This window comes from Notechis scutatus, chromosome Z (assembly GCF_049901735.1).
Source record: "Notechis scutatus isolate UNSWTSFEM ecotype Mainland chromosome Z, rNotScu1.2, whole genome shotgun sequence".
Lineage (NCBI taxonomy): Eukaryota > Metazoa > Chordata > Lepidosauria > Squamata > Elapidae > Notechis > Notechis scutatus.
The window spans coordinates 36528132-36545818 of record NC_142025.1 but is presented as its reverse complement, the minus strand read 5'-3'; the positions used below and the strand labels follow the sequence as shown (position 1 = coordinate 36545818).

Below are 17687 nucleotides of genomic sequence, written 5' to 3'. Positions count from 1 at the left end.
ATCAATGCAGTTGTGTGCAGAATGTTAGCATAGTAACTACTTTTTAACGAAAATAATATTTTTCCATCACAAGTTTATCATTTCGTTGCCATTCTACATAGATTTTGTTTAAGTAATAGACTAATACTAAATTGGCGGGGGACTAATTTCAGCCCGCAGCAACATATTCACATTCAGCTTCTAATAAGTACTTGACAGTTTTAGAGGAAAAACAACCGGAACTGGGATGACACAAGTGAAATGACCCTAAACTGATCAGGGTGGCTACAGGGCATCCCTTAGGCAAAGGGGACATTCTGGAGCCTACTGCATCCTCATGGGACCATTCCTGACAAAGCTGTCCCATGAAACATTCAAAGAGTAAGGAGGAAAGAGAGAAGCAGGTTCTTTTTTGGCAAATGTTTGACCTTTGTCACAAGAGTGGATTTTTCCTCTTTATCCTTTTCTTTGAGCTATGAATGGTGAGTGTCACTTGTTTCTGATTCAGGCAGTAGATGAAAAGTATAGGCTTTTCATCTAATTTTGAAGAAGTTGCTTCATCAGCATTAGGTTTTGTTTTGTCTGAGAAAACAAGGAATCTCTGTTCTTATCTCTAACTATGCATTTCAAATTACATGATTACAAATTCAAAGCAGAATGTATTAGTTGAAATGTCTATTATTTTAAAAGTTTGGCTATTGATTCACTTATTTGCTCTGTATGGTTGGCAATTGTAACCAAGAAGGCAAAATTGATGGTTTGCAAATGTTGCCTACATGTGAACTGTCTGTATGGTAGAAAAAGAAGTTCTGTTATATAACTGAATTGAAAGATAGGGAATCAACTTGGGAAAATAAGTTATCTCCAGACTACTTCTAAATAAACTGAAGCTTAGTTGGAGTAAATAGATTCTGTGAATGCAAAAATACTCAGTAAGCATCAGGTGACTCCATCTTTGAAGTTAATGAGCGTAGACAGTAGTGAGATTGCAGATAAATTAAGGTGTAGAGGAAGAAATGAATCACTGGACAAAATAGATTGATGAAATTCAAATTGTCCCCAAGTATGACATCAGATTAAAAAAAATATTTTATCAAAATTTCAATATTGCATCAAAACTACCTTTCAGGTATAGAATAGTATGTGAGTTCACCTATTGAACTTTTATAAATTGATTATTAATTATTAAATTTAATTGATTATAACTTTTTATAAGAATACTTTTTTATTTTATAAATAAGTAATACAAATAGATTAGGGCAACTGTCTCCAATTTGGAACTTTCCAGTAATGCTGCCAGACAGTTTTATGACTTGTCTATAATGGAGCAATTCAAGTAGACCACACAATGGAGCCCAAACTGCAATCTAAAATTGATATTAAACTGATAGGTATATTGAAAGTGATAGTGATATTAAAAGATTTTTCTTTTTTCAAACACCTTGTGAAATATTTCAGAATTGAGAATCAAATGCATACATTTCCATTCTGCATGAATGAAGGCAAAGTTGTAATTGCAAATATCTTAGTTCAATGCTTGTACAATATATTTAGTTGTTTCATATCAAGCAAACTCCTCATTTATTGATCATATCACTCACCTTATGAAAAAAAAATCCTCAAAATATTAGGCTCCAATTATTGTGAAGTTGCTTGATATTTAAACATGTTCTTCCCTTTTCAGGAAGCCACAGTCTGACAGTCTGATAAAGTAATGGGATACTGTAGATCTCTAGTAACAGAAATGGGTAAGGAGGGAATCTTGTAGAGCCTCACACAAATAAAGCAGAACCCCTTTGCTACTGTAAGAAATTGTACATGGAATGGCATTTCTAGTCTATACAGCACAAACTCTCATCTTAGATGAGATCACAAAGCTGTCCCTCTTAGTTATGGCTATATATCAAGACTTCTAAAGCAGACTCTGTCGGTTATTGATAAAGGATCTCTTCCAAGTTAAGGAAAAGTTTATATTAAATATGTGCTCAGACTCAGTATGTTGGAGCTCTTTTTGAATAATGGCACTAGTTTTATAGTCTTTCTTGATTTTCTCATGGGAAAGTAATATAAATGAGAGTGATTCCTCCCAGTTGGCTTTCAGTGTTAGCAATGCAAATCATGCTGAAATTGTACATAATTCTCTTCCAAAGGAAAGGAAATAGCTTTTCAATAGTTTTCCTCAGTGTCCGATTGACTTATAGTGGTATACAATTAAGTCTGTAAAATTACTCTACCAGATGGAAGTTTATGCTATGCATGAAGCTAATTAAGTCAAACTTATTTAATAATTCAGATTAAAAATCCAAATCATAAAGTAATTTTATCTTAATTAAATTCTATAGGGAGGCAAAAACAGATTAACATTGTCATTTTTGTCTTAAAATATATAGATGTTCATTTGTTCCTGGCAATTCAAATTATCATACAGGGTTCTTCCTGTGTTATCCCTGTAACAATGCTAATGATTTACTTAATGTCACCAGGGTCCTTCATAATTGAAGAGGAATTTAAATCTTGATTTCTTAAAATAATTTTGCTAATAACACATTATTTTGATAAGAAATGGACAATTTATTTATTCATTTATTTCTAGGTATTTCTCCCTAATCCTTTTTTTTAAATATACATCAACATCAAGAGATGAACAGTGTGGCATCTGGGTATCATTCAATTTGATACAAATAGCAACAATAATGTTAATAATATTTGTTACATTAGTCAATCATATTTAATCCTTGTATTTATACATGTTATTCTAAAGTAGTTATTCAATGTTTCAATGTTCCATTTTAATGCCAATCACAATATTATTTGAGCATGCATAGTAATGATATCTTTCAACTTCTAATCTTTCAATCTAATTATTGCTTTTATTCTAATGTATAAAATATGTGTATGCCAATATTCCCCCTTCTTATTTCTACCTCTATTCTAGCTTATAGTCAAGCCACCATTATTAATCCTAGTGTTAATGCACATGTTTATATTGAGATATAATCCTTCATTATTTAGTTATTCAATGTTTCAATGTGCCATTCTAGTGCCAGTCAAACATACATACTGTAATAATACCATCTTTTAGCCTCTAATCTTTCCATCTAGCTATTGCTTTATAAAAAGTATGTTTTCTTTGTTTCTTTTTTTTGGTATTTGTTTTATTTGTGGCTTTCCTTTAACAACCAACATTTTTTTGTGAATAGTGTAATGACTGGGTTAATATATTTTCCACACAATGCTAACATAATAATACAATTACATATACAGAGTTTTTATCTTTCAAATTCTAACCTTGATATGCTCATTATAATTATAATATAATCTTTTATGTATCAATATATATTATACTAATTTGCCTTATTTGTACTTGTACTTATTTCTTTATTTTCTTGTGTGTTGGGGTTTTTCTGTAATCACCTCGTTATCTTTAAACAATACTGTTCTTTCTTTATGATTTTTTATCATTTTCTCCAAAAATATATCTAAACGTCAATAACATTTCTTCATACAATATACTTATTAACCCGTTGAGTCACTAATATTTTAATATTATAAATATCACTCAGTGTTCGACCACATTTTCAATATCTCAATTTTGTGTAAGCACCAATATAACCAATTGTTAATAAGGTCAGTCCTGAAATTATATCTCTTTAAGTCCCTGAAATTATCTCTAAATATCCTGAATTTATAATCCTTGAAAACTATATATTCCAGTATATTTTTTGCACCCTTTTAATCATAGTACATTTAAATATACCTACTCACAGTCTTCCACCCCCTAATCTCAAAATATTTATGGTTATAATAAATTATATATCTATATATGCGCTACTACTTTCCCAATTTAAACTTTCCACTTATTTCTATTGGTTTTAATGTAATGCAAAATATTATGTCTCTATCAATCATCTCTGAGCATTTTTAGAATTTCATCATTTATTGATTTTTGGTGATTCTTTTATATTTCTCTCTTGGAATCCTATATGTCTTTCTAGCATTTTTACACAAACTGATTGTTCCCTCTGCCTTACCCTTTATCCCCTTCTGCTGCATCTTTTGAATATCCATCCATAACCTTTTCATTATTTTTAGAATGTCTTCTTTTTCTCTCTCTATTCTATTGTAAACTCTTGAGGGATTATCTATTTGATTTTTAGTATTTATTGTTATATTTTTTCAGTGTTTTTATCTGCTTGTAATTTATTTTTATCTTCTTGCAATTTATTTTGCTTTGTCTCCTCCGCCACTCCTAATTTCTATCTGCTGTGTATTATATTCATCTTTTGCCACAATTTGTTGAGGGCCTTCTACTTTCAGATCTTTATATATTTAAATACATAATGGGAATTTAAATATTCCCATCAACTCTTTATAATTCTTTGTTGCCATTTCTAACATTTCTTCATAAAACTTTATTGTCTCCTGCTGGGTCATATTGTACTAAGTTAACATATCTCTAATATTCCAATATGCCAATATCTAAAAACTAAAAAATAATAATCAATTATTAATAAAATTTAGTCAATCCCAGAATTATTTCTCCAAATCCTCTAAATTTCTAGTCCTTAAATGCTATAAGTTTGTGCTTTTCAGTCTTTATAATTTCCAGTTTACACTTCCCAATTGTCCAGTTTTTAAAGTCTTATTTATCTTTTCTTTTTATCGCTTTTCTTCTTTTGCTTCGTAGGATAATCTGCCACATGATGTTAATAATCCAAATCCAATTTAATCCACTAGGTTTCTTCAGATCTTTCAAATCCACTTTTCAGTGCCCAGTTCAAATAAAGTTTTAGTGTTTAGTTTAGTTAGCCTTAAGGATCTTCAAAAAGCTCAGTAAATATTTCCCAGCATCCAGATCACTGACTAAGATAAAGCCAAGGTCAAGTATCCCTCCAAGTATTGTTTACTTTCTCTCTTTTCAACACTTTCCTTTCACGTGTTGCAGTAATCTTCTTCCTCAGTAGATGGCTCCCTCACTCCCAATTCCAGCATTCAACAGACTAAGTAAAGTCAAAAACAGCTGATTTTCGGGGGGGGGGTAGAAATAGAATTTAGAAAAGCAATTTCTTCTAATAATCACTTTTCATAATGTTATTCAGCTTTTCCAGCTTTCTATATTTTAACTCATCCTTTAGATTTTTCTTTTACTTCTAAGACTTTAATCTTCTTCTTTAGTTTTTTGGTGTTTGATCTTTCACCATAAATCCAATTGCTGCTTTCTTAACGTTTGGAGGACCATTTTGGAATTTTTAACTTGGGTTAAATCTCTAAGGTAACAGTTGGAAGTTAACTCTCTTGGTTTCACTGTCCACGCACTACTACAGCATGAGAACTTAGTGTCCCAGTTGTCCCAGCTTGGGACAGACCAAAATGGCCATCATTCCTGCTGCCATTTGGAAGAGCTTTCTTCGGATCAACAAGGAAATTGCAATTTCCTCATGATCGACAAAGCGCCTCTCCTTTCTTCACCACCCCTCCAGAGAAGCTTAACCCCATAGGGTCTCCCAGCAAGCAGTTGTTGGCTGCATGTCATAGAGCCTGGTGGAGCTCCGCTATTTTCCAGCCGTTCTCGCCACAAGGTCAACCAGAAGTCCTGAAAAGTATGTATTCTTATTTCTACCTCTATTCTAGCTTTTAATCAGGCCAAACATTATATTAAAATATTTCCTTTCTATCCATCATCTCTTGTCAGTTTTAATATTTCAATTCTTATTTGTTTTTTAGCTTGCCTCCGATACTCCTCTCTTGGATCTTTGTCTTTATCTACCTCTGTGTCTTTACTATTCAATCTAAATATCTCTCCCATCTCTATCCCACTATGCTGCCAGGCCTCCAGAGTGTCTACCGAAGCCGCTATCTTCCTTTCAAAAGTATCTTCTTACTTATCCAAATCCATTTTTAAATCTCTTAAAGTACTTTTCCCTTCATTTGTTTCATCAGTCATCATTATCTTTATTGTCTTCTTCTTCTCATCTTCTTTTTTTATTTGCTGATTTGTCTGTTCTATCTTTTCCTCCATTCTTTCTATTGTTTCCTTTCTTTCCTGGACTTTTTGATCTTCATTCATATAAGTTGTAGGGTATTTTTTATTTTCTCATTTATGCCATGCAATAGGTTCTTCATCTCCCTGTGATTCTTTGTCATGGTGTCTTTAATGCTTTGAAACATCAACGCCATTTCTTTTGAAATTTCACTCATTTCTCCCTGATGGAGCATCTTGTCTTATTTTAGTAAGTCCCACTCTTGTTCAATAGTCCAATATATTCAATCCTAATGTTGCTCCTAGAAAGTACAATAATCATAGTTCTTTATATCTCAGGATTATTCAGTCAGTTCCATTTAGATAGTCCAGGAAGCTTTCTAAAAGTCAAAAGTCACTTTACTTAAGAGTCTTCCTTATTCTCACAATTGAGTCTCCAGTAACCATAAAATAGATAATTATAGAACGGTAGGTATCACCACAGTCATCCAAATGAATGTTGTTTATTTCCAATCTTTATCCCTAGTCTTTTCTCTATACATAAATTGGAAGTATAGATGCTCTAGAAGAGAAAATCACAATCATAGCAAATTTTGATGAACAAGCCTAATGCAATAGATTCCAAAGAAGGAAGGAACACATTCCAAAGAGGACAAGTTTCAGCACAGTTTGGAGCTCGATCATGTTAAGAGGAAGAACTTTAGAAGAGCCACTCTCTAGAATCTTCCAGGACATATCTGTTAGATGAGGGTAGCATAGATTTAATCTGGTAAGATTCTGTCTATGTTGTGTAAGCAAATAAAAAAATTGAACTTTAGTTGGATTTTTTAAAGGTTGCTCTTGGGCTAGGCCTTCCTCAAAAATGGTAAGAGCACCTTTACCCGCTTGACTTACCTATTTATAATCCTTAGAAGCATACTCCTCAAAGTGAAAGGAAATTTCCATCAACAGAATAATACTCATGCTTTCTATATATTTTTTCAAGCCAAAGGTCAGGCTTATTCTTTAAATAACAAGTTGGGGAATGAATTCCCCAAAATAAGAAGAGTTGAATTAAATAAGTGGGCTGGACTAAAACAATTTCATAATGCCACTCTTTTAGAATTGCTTTTCACTTGTTAAAATACATGTTAGAGTATAAAGTTTAATGATGCCACCACTGTCCCTAGGAATGGTGAAAGAATAGAGTCTATGTTGCCTTTCTAAAAGGTAGGAGCGTGAGATGTCTCCAAACATTAGATGGCAAACTTTCCACAGGACTAGAATAGGGTTGGAAAATGCTTGCTTCTTCTATTCCATATTTCTAGCTTTCTGAAGATGAGAATGTGGAACAACTCCTGAGTAAGCCACACTAGATGGGAAAATTCTGTTCAGACCAGATGGTACTGGAGGAAATGTGAAAATGTTTTATATGTGAAAAATAGCACTCGAATTTGACCTGGAAAAAGTACCCAACACAATGCCAACAAGAGTGAGGTAAACCAACTAAATGGCTCTAACCCATTAGCAGTTGGTTACTATATTCTGTACTGAAGATGACTTTGAATTTTCCAAGTCATCTTCCAAAACAGTCCCAACTTTCCTTAAGAAACCCACATATTTTAGATGTTTATGTTCTGAAGTCAAACTAGGTGGTGGTCCTATAACTACAGAGAATTCTAGAGAGGATGATTTATCTATTGCCATATTAGTTGAGATTCACAACTGGCTATGGTTGCTCTGCTAGTTTATCTCTGGCAAGGCTGAAATGGAGAACTGTGACTGCTGGTTTTGTTGAACTTTGGGGCATGGTAATTGGACATCTTTCAGGGTTGAAAATGTGGGACATTGTTTTACAGTAGTTATCATTCTTTCTGAGTAGTCAACAGGAAACAAGTATGTATCTGGAAAAACAACATGTTTCTGGGAAGAGGTCACGTGCTCAGATTTCCCATTATAAGGATGCCCTGCATTCAACATTTACGTGAAGCTGCTGCATTAGGCCGTTCATTAATACAGAGTGAGGTAACATTAGTATGCTGAAGATAGCCAGCTCCACACCTGTACTGACACTAATAGCCTGGAATAGTTGTGAATCCAAAGGCCTTATCAATCTGAATATGTTCCATCTGTAGGTTATGTGGAGAATCAAGGAGATCATCTTGAGGAAAAGGTAGTGTTTGGAAGAGATTCAGGTAGGATTCTCCTGATTCACTGAGCTATAAACTGGTGTAGAATGTGTGGGTAGTAAATTATGCTGGATATATAGCAAAAGTAACACCCTACTAAATGAGTTGCAAAGGCTACCAGTGTGTTTCTAGATCCAATTCAAGGTGCTGGTTATCATCTTTAAAGCCCTACTTGGGCTTGGGACTATGTTACCTGAGGAATCATCTTTTGCCAAGAATCTCTATCCATCCAATTTGATCCAGAAGACTGGGTATGCTGCACATCCTATCATCCAGAGAGTTGACTGGCAGGAACTAGAAGATGGACCTTCTCTATCATAGATCCTATTTTGTGGAATATCCTCCCATTGGAGATTAGAATGGTCCAAACCCTGTTGGCCTTTCATAACACTTTAAAATTTTGTATATGTTCCTAGGCCTAGAATGTGCTAGGACTCTCTTTCTTGGATTTACTATTAATTGCTTAATTAACTCACCTATTATATGTATTTATTTTTGTGATACTTTTACTATTTTTAATTGTTATATGATTTTAGATCGTAAGTCACCCATAGTCATTAGGTTGAGATGGATGGCTATAAAAATTGAATAATGGAATAAATAAGGTAAAAGGGAGAGGAGGTAAAGCACAATAAGTTGCAAGATTGATGTCAGCCTTTTGGAATAAAGTATATCAGGAAATAGAGTTCTTATAATACTAGAACTATACTTTTTTGAGATAGGCTGTAGTAATCGAATTTTGCAACTCCAATTGCATTTTACCTTCCTTCCTTTTATATCCCATTGAATACTTCTTGATTCTTAAAACTTACGGAATATTTTAGCTTCTTTTCTTATATAATAATTTTTATTTCCTTCAAGGTCATCCTGGTTCTCTACATGTAAAAATGTGCTCCTATATGGAGCTGATTCACAATCTTGAGTTTCTCTTGGACTCAAACTTATTGAACAGTAGGTGGAGGCCATGACAAGGACAGCCTTCCCACAATTATAGCTAGGGCAGCACTTTTGTCCTTTCCTGAATTAGAATGCATTGTACATAATCATTTTATTTATTTATTTTTCTTTGAATTATATAGCTGTATATCTCACATATGTGACTCTGAGCAGATTATAATAAAATAGATAAAAACAAACAAAACTTATAATACATAATGAAAACACATGAAAGCTGAATCTCATAAAATAATTACCAACAATGTCAGGAGATGGATTTACCACTTTTGGAGCTCCAGACCTAGGCACAAATCCAAATTTTTAGCGCTTGTGAAAGGCCAGCAGGGTCAGGGCTAGCCTAATCTGGGAATGATGTTCCACATAAGAATGCCACTCTTGTTTCTGTTACTTTAACATTGGAGGTTTGCAACTTCCTTGAAGACCATTGATGGAAGTTTACTCTTTTACAGCATGCAGTAATCTGGATAATTTACCCAATCTACTCCAAGAACTGCATTGTTTGCCAATTAGCTTTGGGGTGAATTTAGAGTTGGTTATCATTTTTAAAGTTCTCCATGGTTTGAGATCTCAATGTCTTCAAGAGTACCATCTCTGACTGCCTTCACTAAATCTGCCTGGCTCTTTGACCAAACAATAGGGGATAGTAAGACAAAATCTGTCCTTGGTGGTGGCTATTGTTAGAATGGGTAGGTTAAGTTTATGATTATAATGTTACGGTGTTTAAATTCTTTTGCTGATAATTATACAGTATATAACTTAGAACCTGTAGGAATAAAATGTCAGAGAGACAGACAGACAGACAGACAGACGTATATTTACTTTTTAAAAAATGAATAGATATATTAAGTTTATCCTGTTTTTTTCTGTTCAGTTGTAATAATTGCCATAATACTGTATATTCCTTAAGTATACTTTTTCACTTAAAAAATAATAAAACAACATCAGTGCATTTGGGAAATGAGTAAAATAAAACAAATAAATAGTTTTGAACAATATTTTATATCAGAGTTTGAGTTTCCAGATTTTAAATTCCATTTTCCTTCAGCCCTATCTACATGGCAAACGGGAGTGATGAAGGAAATTTGTAATATTAAAAACACCATATGTCAACCACATTTGTTTTATATAAACATATAGAATTCATTAATCAAACTCTACTGCTTATGATTTAAAAAAAAGATTAGGAGTCCATCAAGCCAACGTTTTTGCAAAAGAACAAGCTAATCATGACTTATTTGCATTTTGCTGGTGGTTTATTCTTTTAAAATTGATATTTGTAGATCTATTGAGGTTCAGCAGAAAACAATAACAAATCAGAAATAAGATGAGTAAATACAAACTACGTGAATTATCATTTATTGCATTAAGCCATATATGTAAACAGATAACATAAACCATGGTTTCAAATAGTGGTTCAGACATTTACATGCGAACCTACTATTATTTAATAATTTATATAATTTTGTTCAACGGCCATGTTGCTAAGTTAGAAGTTGTAGGCAAACTTTGCAAACCTGAGAAGGAAGCAGATCCAAAAAGAAAGCTCGCAGGTTTGTAGTCTGTAATGATAGATTTTGTGATCTTATTCTCAGCTTCCGAACCCAATTTGAAAGTTCGCTCCAAGTTAAAACAAAAAGTAACAGAAAGAAGAAGCAGCCCTTTACTCAGAAGGAAAGATGGAACAATGGTCTGCTCATTGAAGAAAAGATTATTTGAGATGACAGGTAATGAACTAGAAATATCATATCTAATTATTATTATAGTTAATTACATAGTCAGTCAGATATCCAGACTGGACTTGGCATTTTTATCTACCTATCGAGTCCTTCCTAAAGACTTGAGATAAGCAGATGTTAGGTTTGATAAGTTAAAGATATCTCAGAATATAAATTGTTCCAAGTAAAGCTGCCTTTTGCAATTGACTGATGGTTATTTTGTTAATCCAATGGTGTTCATGTAGTGCTCCAGTTGTTTTGGGATTTCACCCAAAGGTAGTAACATTGATACTACCTTTTCTTCTTTTGCCACAGTCATTCTATTTCTGTTTGAAGATCTTTGTATTTTGTTATCTTCTCCAGTTCTTTTTCTTCTATTCTGCTGTCTCCAGATATTACCACATTCACTATCCAAACTTTTTTGTCTTTCTTATCGACAGTTAAATCTGGGGTGTTATGTGGCAGGTCCCTGTCTCTGAATTCTAAAGCCCTGGAGCAATTTAACCTTCTTCATTTTCTTTGACTTTATTTATTTTGTGGTTACTCTAGTTCTTATTATATTATATTATTTCTGCCACTGGTTTCTTTAATGAGGATCATTATTTAGAAGATATCTTTAAAATCAGAGTAAATCCTAAGAATTGTGCACTTTTGAAAAATGATTTAGAAAAAGTTATTCACAAAAGTTATTCATTTATAATTTATGTAAAAATGAGCCACAGTAACTCCAGCTATATATATTTAAAAATGTCCAAACTTTTCCACAATTCCATGCAAGTCTTGAAGAAGGTTGTGCTATTAAAGTTACTTTAATTACAGTTTATTTTTAAAATAGCATCTTTATTTTGTAGTTTGTGTAGAAACCTGAAAAAGATCTTAAAGGAGGTTCCTTTAATAAATAGCAGAGTGCTACCATGTTTGTGCTTACATGATATCTGAAACCGTTCTCAATAATTTCAGACACCTTAGTAAATAGCTAATTTAAAGGAACCAAATGTTTGTCTATTGGTCATTAGCAACAAGATTATTTTTGAAGACAGTATTTATGAGGCATGTGTTACTTTTTATATAAAAAAAGGCATTTTATGTTTGCAAGATGAATAGTATATATAAACATACCATTCTGTTTTGGTATATTACACACACACACACACACACACACACACACACACACACGTGTGTGTGTGTGTGGTTCTTATTCTTTTGATCAACTCATAAAATATATTTTCTTTGTCTACATAAAGAACTTTAATAGGTGCTTTAATCTATTATTCAATAGTGGTATATATAGTGGCCTCACCATGTAATCTTAAAAAAGCACGGCTTTTTTATAGCAAAACAAAGTACGATAAAATCATTAAGATACTATATTTAGGTTTTGAAGATTCCTGTTTTTCCCCCTAGAATTCACTGACTGAACTGCAAATGAGGTATTGTTTTTTATTAGTTGCTCATATAAAGGCCAGTTCACAACTGAGTCCTCCAGGGGTTTATCCAAACAGCCAAGGAATGGCAGCAGGCCTCATGAATTGATGACATGTTATCTTGACCTTTGGGAGTCCAGTATCTCTATCATGCTGGTCTCTTACAGAGGGAGCAGAAAATGAAGCCAAAGGTACTTCCTTTTCCTTTACTCATTAGGAACTTTTTTTTTAGTATTTTGCCTACCACTGAGAAACTTGCCCCTCTTGGAAGGAGGAAAATATTGCTCAAGTAATAAATTGTGGGGTTTTGTGTATTGAAAACATTATGAGGTAAAGAAAAATTATAACATGAATAAAAGACTACATTGTGTGGGCAACTTATTTTCTGTTGTAGCTGAAACTTTCTGATTACCAATCCTACTTAGATTTATTTCTTTTACCAACATTCCAGAATCATCAGTTGGTAGCAGTTCTCCAGGATCAGGCCCAAGTTCACCATGTAATGGTCCTACAAGAAATACAGAGAATGAAACATCAGTATTGCCTTTGAATTCCCCAGCTGAGGTAAGAAAATAATGGTTTTATGTATCTGGTATTTGGATTACTGCACAAACTTTAAGATACTAAAAACTATAAGAAGTCCAAATACAGTGCTTAAGTAGTTTGGGGCACCAGGTGATTTATCATGTAACATCCATCTGTTGAGAACTACACAGATTATAATTTTGTTTCTGGATGCAATTCAGGGAGGTGATTGCCACCTTTAAAGTCCTTTGTAGTTCTTCCAGTGTAGTCTGCCTATCCTTTTAAATTTGCAAAATAAGGTTCTCTCTGGGTTGCTACTTTAGCCAGTGTCATCTTCAGAGAACTCAAGTTTGGATGTTCTCAACTGGCTTCCCACTCCTCTTTGGAACAGCATTCCCTCCAATTTCAATAGCTACACTGCAACTGTATAGGTGGTCCTCAACTTATAACCACAATTGAGCCCAAATTTTCTGTTGGTAAATGAGACATTTGTTAAGTGAGTTTTGCTCCATTTTATGACCTTTTTGTCACAGTTCTTAAGTGAATCATCAGAATTAAATTAATAACAAAGTTGTTAAGTGAATCTGGCTTCCCCATTCACTTTGCTTCTCAGAAGGTCAAAAAATTGATCACATTACCACAGGATATTGCAATTGTCAAACAAGTTGCCAAGGATCTGAATGTTGATGGGGATGCTGCAACGGTAGTGTGAAAATGGTCATAAGTTACTTTTTTAGTGCTTGTATAACTTCGAACAGTCACTAAATAAAGTTGTAAGTTGAGGACTACCTGGATTTATAATTCAATCTTTATTGATTAGCCCTTGGGCCATATTAAAGTGCAGAATTCCAGAAACAAATTATTACTAAAATCCGATAAAGCAATTTAAAATGGAATTGGATAAAATACAATTTTAAATGAAATTGGAATAAAATACAATAATTTAAGATATAGATAAAATATGATAAAAATATATTTTGGTGTCAGCCCTACAATCTACCCCAATCAGTCCCACATATGCAGATCTCAACTGAACCATTTTGCTTAAGTACTGTGCTATGTTAAATATTATTTTCATATTATAAGTTGTTTTGATATGGGGGTCCCATTGAGTCATTTGTTTGGTATATAGATCAAGGTACCTGTTTCTCGCCTTCTTATACAGGCAACAATCAAATAGGATGTGAGCCAGGTCTTCTACCTCTGCCGCTCCGCGTAAATATCTCCCTAAGATGTTTTGGCAGTTGTAGCTTCAAATAGCTGTCTATTTAAAAAGTATGTTTGTATTTGCTCAGCCATCTCAAGTTATCCACCTTATTAAGGATAGCTATATCATTTTGTGTTTCTATATCCTTGATTCTTTGGGCAGCTCTTTTTTTAAATCGTTCTCCTGTTACGCAAGAGACAGGAAGGCCACAGCTTCTTACAAAATTTATTAATGTGATCTAGGAGATTTGTGATCTTGATTTTATTTCCTCTAGTAGACATAACTTAGAAAGTCTATCAGTCTCCATTTCATTTACTTTGTGCCAGTAGTTATATGCTTTAATTTTGATAGTGCATGAGTTGTATGGATTGCCAATCCAGCTCTAACTGCAACAGCAGATGTTCTTGGATCTACACCCAAAATACATCTCAAATTCTGGGACTGTGTTTGTTCTAGTAGTGTGGTTCAGTATAGACCCCAAACTTCTGCTCCATAAAAGAGCATGGGGTAATCTTAGCTTTGTATACTTTAATTAATGGAGTTATGGGCCCTGGGTAACTATGATTATTTAGTTTAAGCAGTAAATTCAAACGAGCTTTTGCTCTAACTATACTCCATTGATGATGGCAAGCCCAAGATCCAGTCTCATAATGCTTAATGGTTAAAGGTGTTAGCCTGTTCAATTAGTTCACCGTCTAATTGCCATCTATGTTTCTGATGATGTTTTCCAAACATAGTCAAAACGTAGTCACCGAACCGGTAGTAACACCGGTTGAATCCCACATCTGACTTCCTCCTTGAGCAAGGGGTTGGAGTACAAAAACTCCAAGATCCCTTCCAGCTGTATTTTGATTCTGATTTAAAAAACATCATTTAGTTTCAGATATACTCTGTTTCTTTTTGCTAATCATTGATGTAATGGGGGGAAATGAAATTGAAAATTTGCCAGAAATTTAAAATCCAAGGTTATAATTATTTAATTATGTATACAAGCAGATGGGTCAGTTTTAAACAATTATATTGGTATTTTATTTGAGTAATATTACAGTATATTTAATAAAACATTTCTGATACAAACCACAATTGACCAGAAACTTATTAAAGAATATATGTTCCTTGATTCTTATGTCTTGGAGCATATAAGTTTTTAAAAGCTTATATGCAAAGCATAACAATATATATTCAATTACAGACGCATGCAATCCAAATATCTAGATAACCTTGATTTAAACCAGTTTAGATTTTTTTATTTTACTTTATTTTACTGAGTTGTCTGACTAAGTGCAGAATGATCAAGCAATGCTTATTTGAGAACATGAAAATAATTTATTTGGTTCTTTGGAAAATTAGTTTAATAGTTGCTTTATTCTGAAGTATATTTTTTTCCTGATATTCATTTATAGGTCTAAAAATATGTTGTACAGTTAATAATCATTTGATTTACGTTCAAATTTAGTATATCAGTACAGCCTTAAATTTAATTTATAGTATGTCTGTACTATTTATAAATTCTGACAAAAGTGATATTGGAATCATTTCAAGTGTACCTTGATTTTTCCTTGTTTTCAAAATAAATACTGATAAAATGAAAGTGGCATTGAAAGGCCAGAAACTTAAGTTCAGGAGGAAATGTTTTTCGGTTTCATAGAATTAGGGAAATGAAAATATTCAGCTTTATCAAAGGCATTACATTTATCAGTTGATTCTCTCAGGTCAGTTCAGAATCAACATGGTATTTATTAGCTTTCTTGACCAGCATGCAATAAAAGTTCATTTGCTTTCTGTTGCAAATCCTAGTTGATAATATGGCACAAGTCTCTTAAATATGCTCTACATTTGCCAATTATTTCATTTTTATGAAATGTATTTCATTACTCCAACAAGTTTTGTACATGCCCAGTGTTCAGTAAAAATCTTTGATGTAAAAAGATAATGTTTATTTATTTGAATATTATATCCCATAATATTTAGATACTGTTCAAGATAGCTAGTAACCTAATATCATCTCCCATTCCCCAAAAGAATGGTGAGAAAAAATGCTTTATCACAAAATATGCAGGTAGAATAAAATCAACTTTCAATTTAAATTTACATTGCATGTAAATCTAAATTAAGATCTTAAAGAACTGATAAAGGGCCATTACTATGCTAATCTAGCCTTTTAGGAAAGGGTCAGGTCAGATGTGGGCCACTGAGGAGCCTTCTTATCCTTCTGTAGATTTCTGTAGTTGTATGTGTGTAGTTAGGATGAAAGATGCTTATTAGTAACTGGAGTACTAAATGTTGATGAAATAATTTAAGATTATATGGAATTATCAAAATCCTTTGCTGGAAAACTATTTTAGAAAAGAATTGAGTTGTGAGTTGGTCTCCAAAGCTAATGAAACACTTTTTAATACCTTTGAAGCAGGGTCTTCTTACTCTATAGCTATATTTTCAATACACAGATACAGACACAAACACACACACACATACACCTAAAACTAGAATGAGCAAGAGAGAATGAGAAAACATTTGATATTATATCACATGATCAGAAGGCAAGAGTTCAATTCAAATTTGATGTCTTTTATTCATTTCTTTTAGAATGATCTATTAGAAACTTCTCTCAAAATTTGGAAAATACTATGAATTGAACTTGAGATCTATTGCATGCAATCATATATTCCTTCTCATGTGAATTAAATTATCAGAAATTAAACTTACATATTTTTTAATGATATACTAACACAAGGCAATCTACATTTCCCGTTGCTCTGCAAAATAGATGGGGATTACCAAACTCTTGACTCCTATGAATGAAAGAAAAGGGGTACACCTAAGCACCATTACTACAAAGGCATTTTCTGTTTTGGTGAAACAGTTCATTATATAGAAGATTATAAAATAAATGCCTGACATTTCCATTAAAAAGAATAGGTAGACACATGATAGGCAAGAATTGGGAAGGTGACATATTTTTGTTAACCATCAGGCAAGGTATTTAAAATAATTCTTAAATAGATGATTGTATTAATTATAATTGTATTTAGCTGCATTCTGGACTTGGATTCATGCATCAAAGAAACTTATTAAAACTTAATTTAAAAAACCATTTCTTTGCAAAATCTACTATTCAGCATGTAATTTGCATATACTTGCATTAATTATGTTGATTTCTACTAAATTCAATAAAAATGAAGAAATGGAAAAACATTTGCAAGATTGCAACCTGTGAAATCTTTTGATAAAAAAAATAGCATAAGGGAAAGTAATTTGTCAGATAGAAAGCTAAAGGGATAATTCTTCAGGTCATTGGTAGGACAATAACCTCTGAAGCTGCAAAGCCCAGTTCAAACTCCAACAGTGACTTTTTCTAATAACGAATTAATTGTATGTGTGAACTCTGATCCAAGGGCAAGCGTGTGACCTCTTCACACTGATAAGTAGCTTCTCTTTGGCCCAGAACAATCCCCTTCCCTAAAAGGTTACATTGATAGCTAACATGTGGTGTTTTTGAGTCATAAAGTTCTGCCTAAGATTCCAGGAAGTTAAAAATATAGAATCTCAAAATGCATTACTCTATACAGCAGTAATTTCAACACAGAAAGTTTAATTTGGATAAGAAAATAATGCTGCATGATCTGTTAATTTTTGAGCACTAATGCGTTCTGGAAAGACTCTGCTGTGTTTCATCATATTAAACAATAAAACAATAAAAAGAATATTTTCAATAAAAACAATAAAAAGGAT

General features: G+C 32.9%; 1 protein-coding gene across 9 annotated transcripts in view; it reads left to right on the top strand.

Annotated features, from left to right (window-relative positions):
* The window catches only part of HDAC9 (histone deacetylase 9), a 518734-nt gene that overhangs the window by 266560 nt on the left and 234487 nt on the right, over positions 1-17687 (top strand). For 4 of the 9 annotated variants that reach the window (XM_087946936.1, XM_087946938.1, XM_087946940.1 and 1 more), the window contains 3 exons: positions 8074-8133; positions 10677-10808; positions 12675-12787. In XM_087946936.1, the coding sequence (XP_087803062.1) occupies positions 8074-8133; positions 10677-10808; positions 12675-12787 (305 nt within the window). The remainder of the gene's footprint in view (positions 1-8073; positions 8134-10676; positions 10809-12674; positions 12788-17687) is intronic. The other 5 variants (XM_087946937.1, XM_087946942.1, XM_087946943.1 and 2 more) reach the window with 2 other exon arrangements.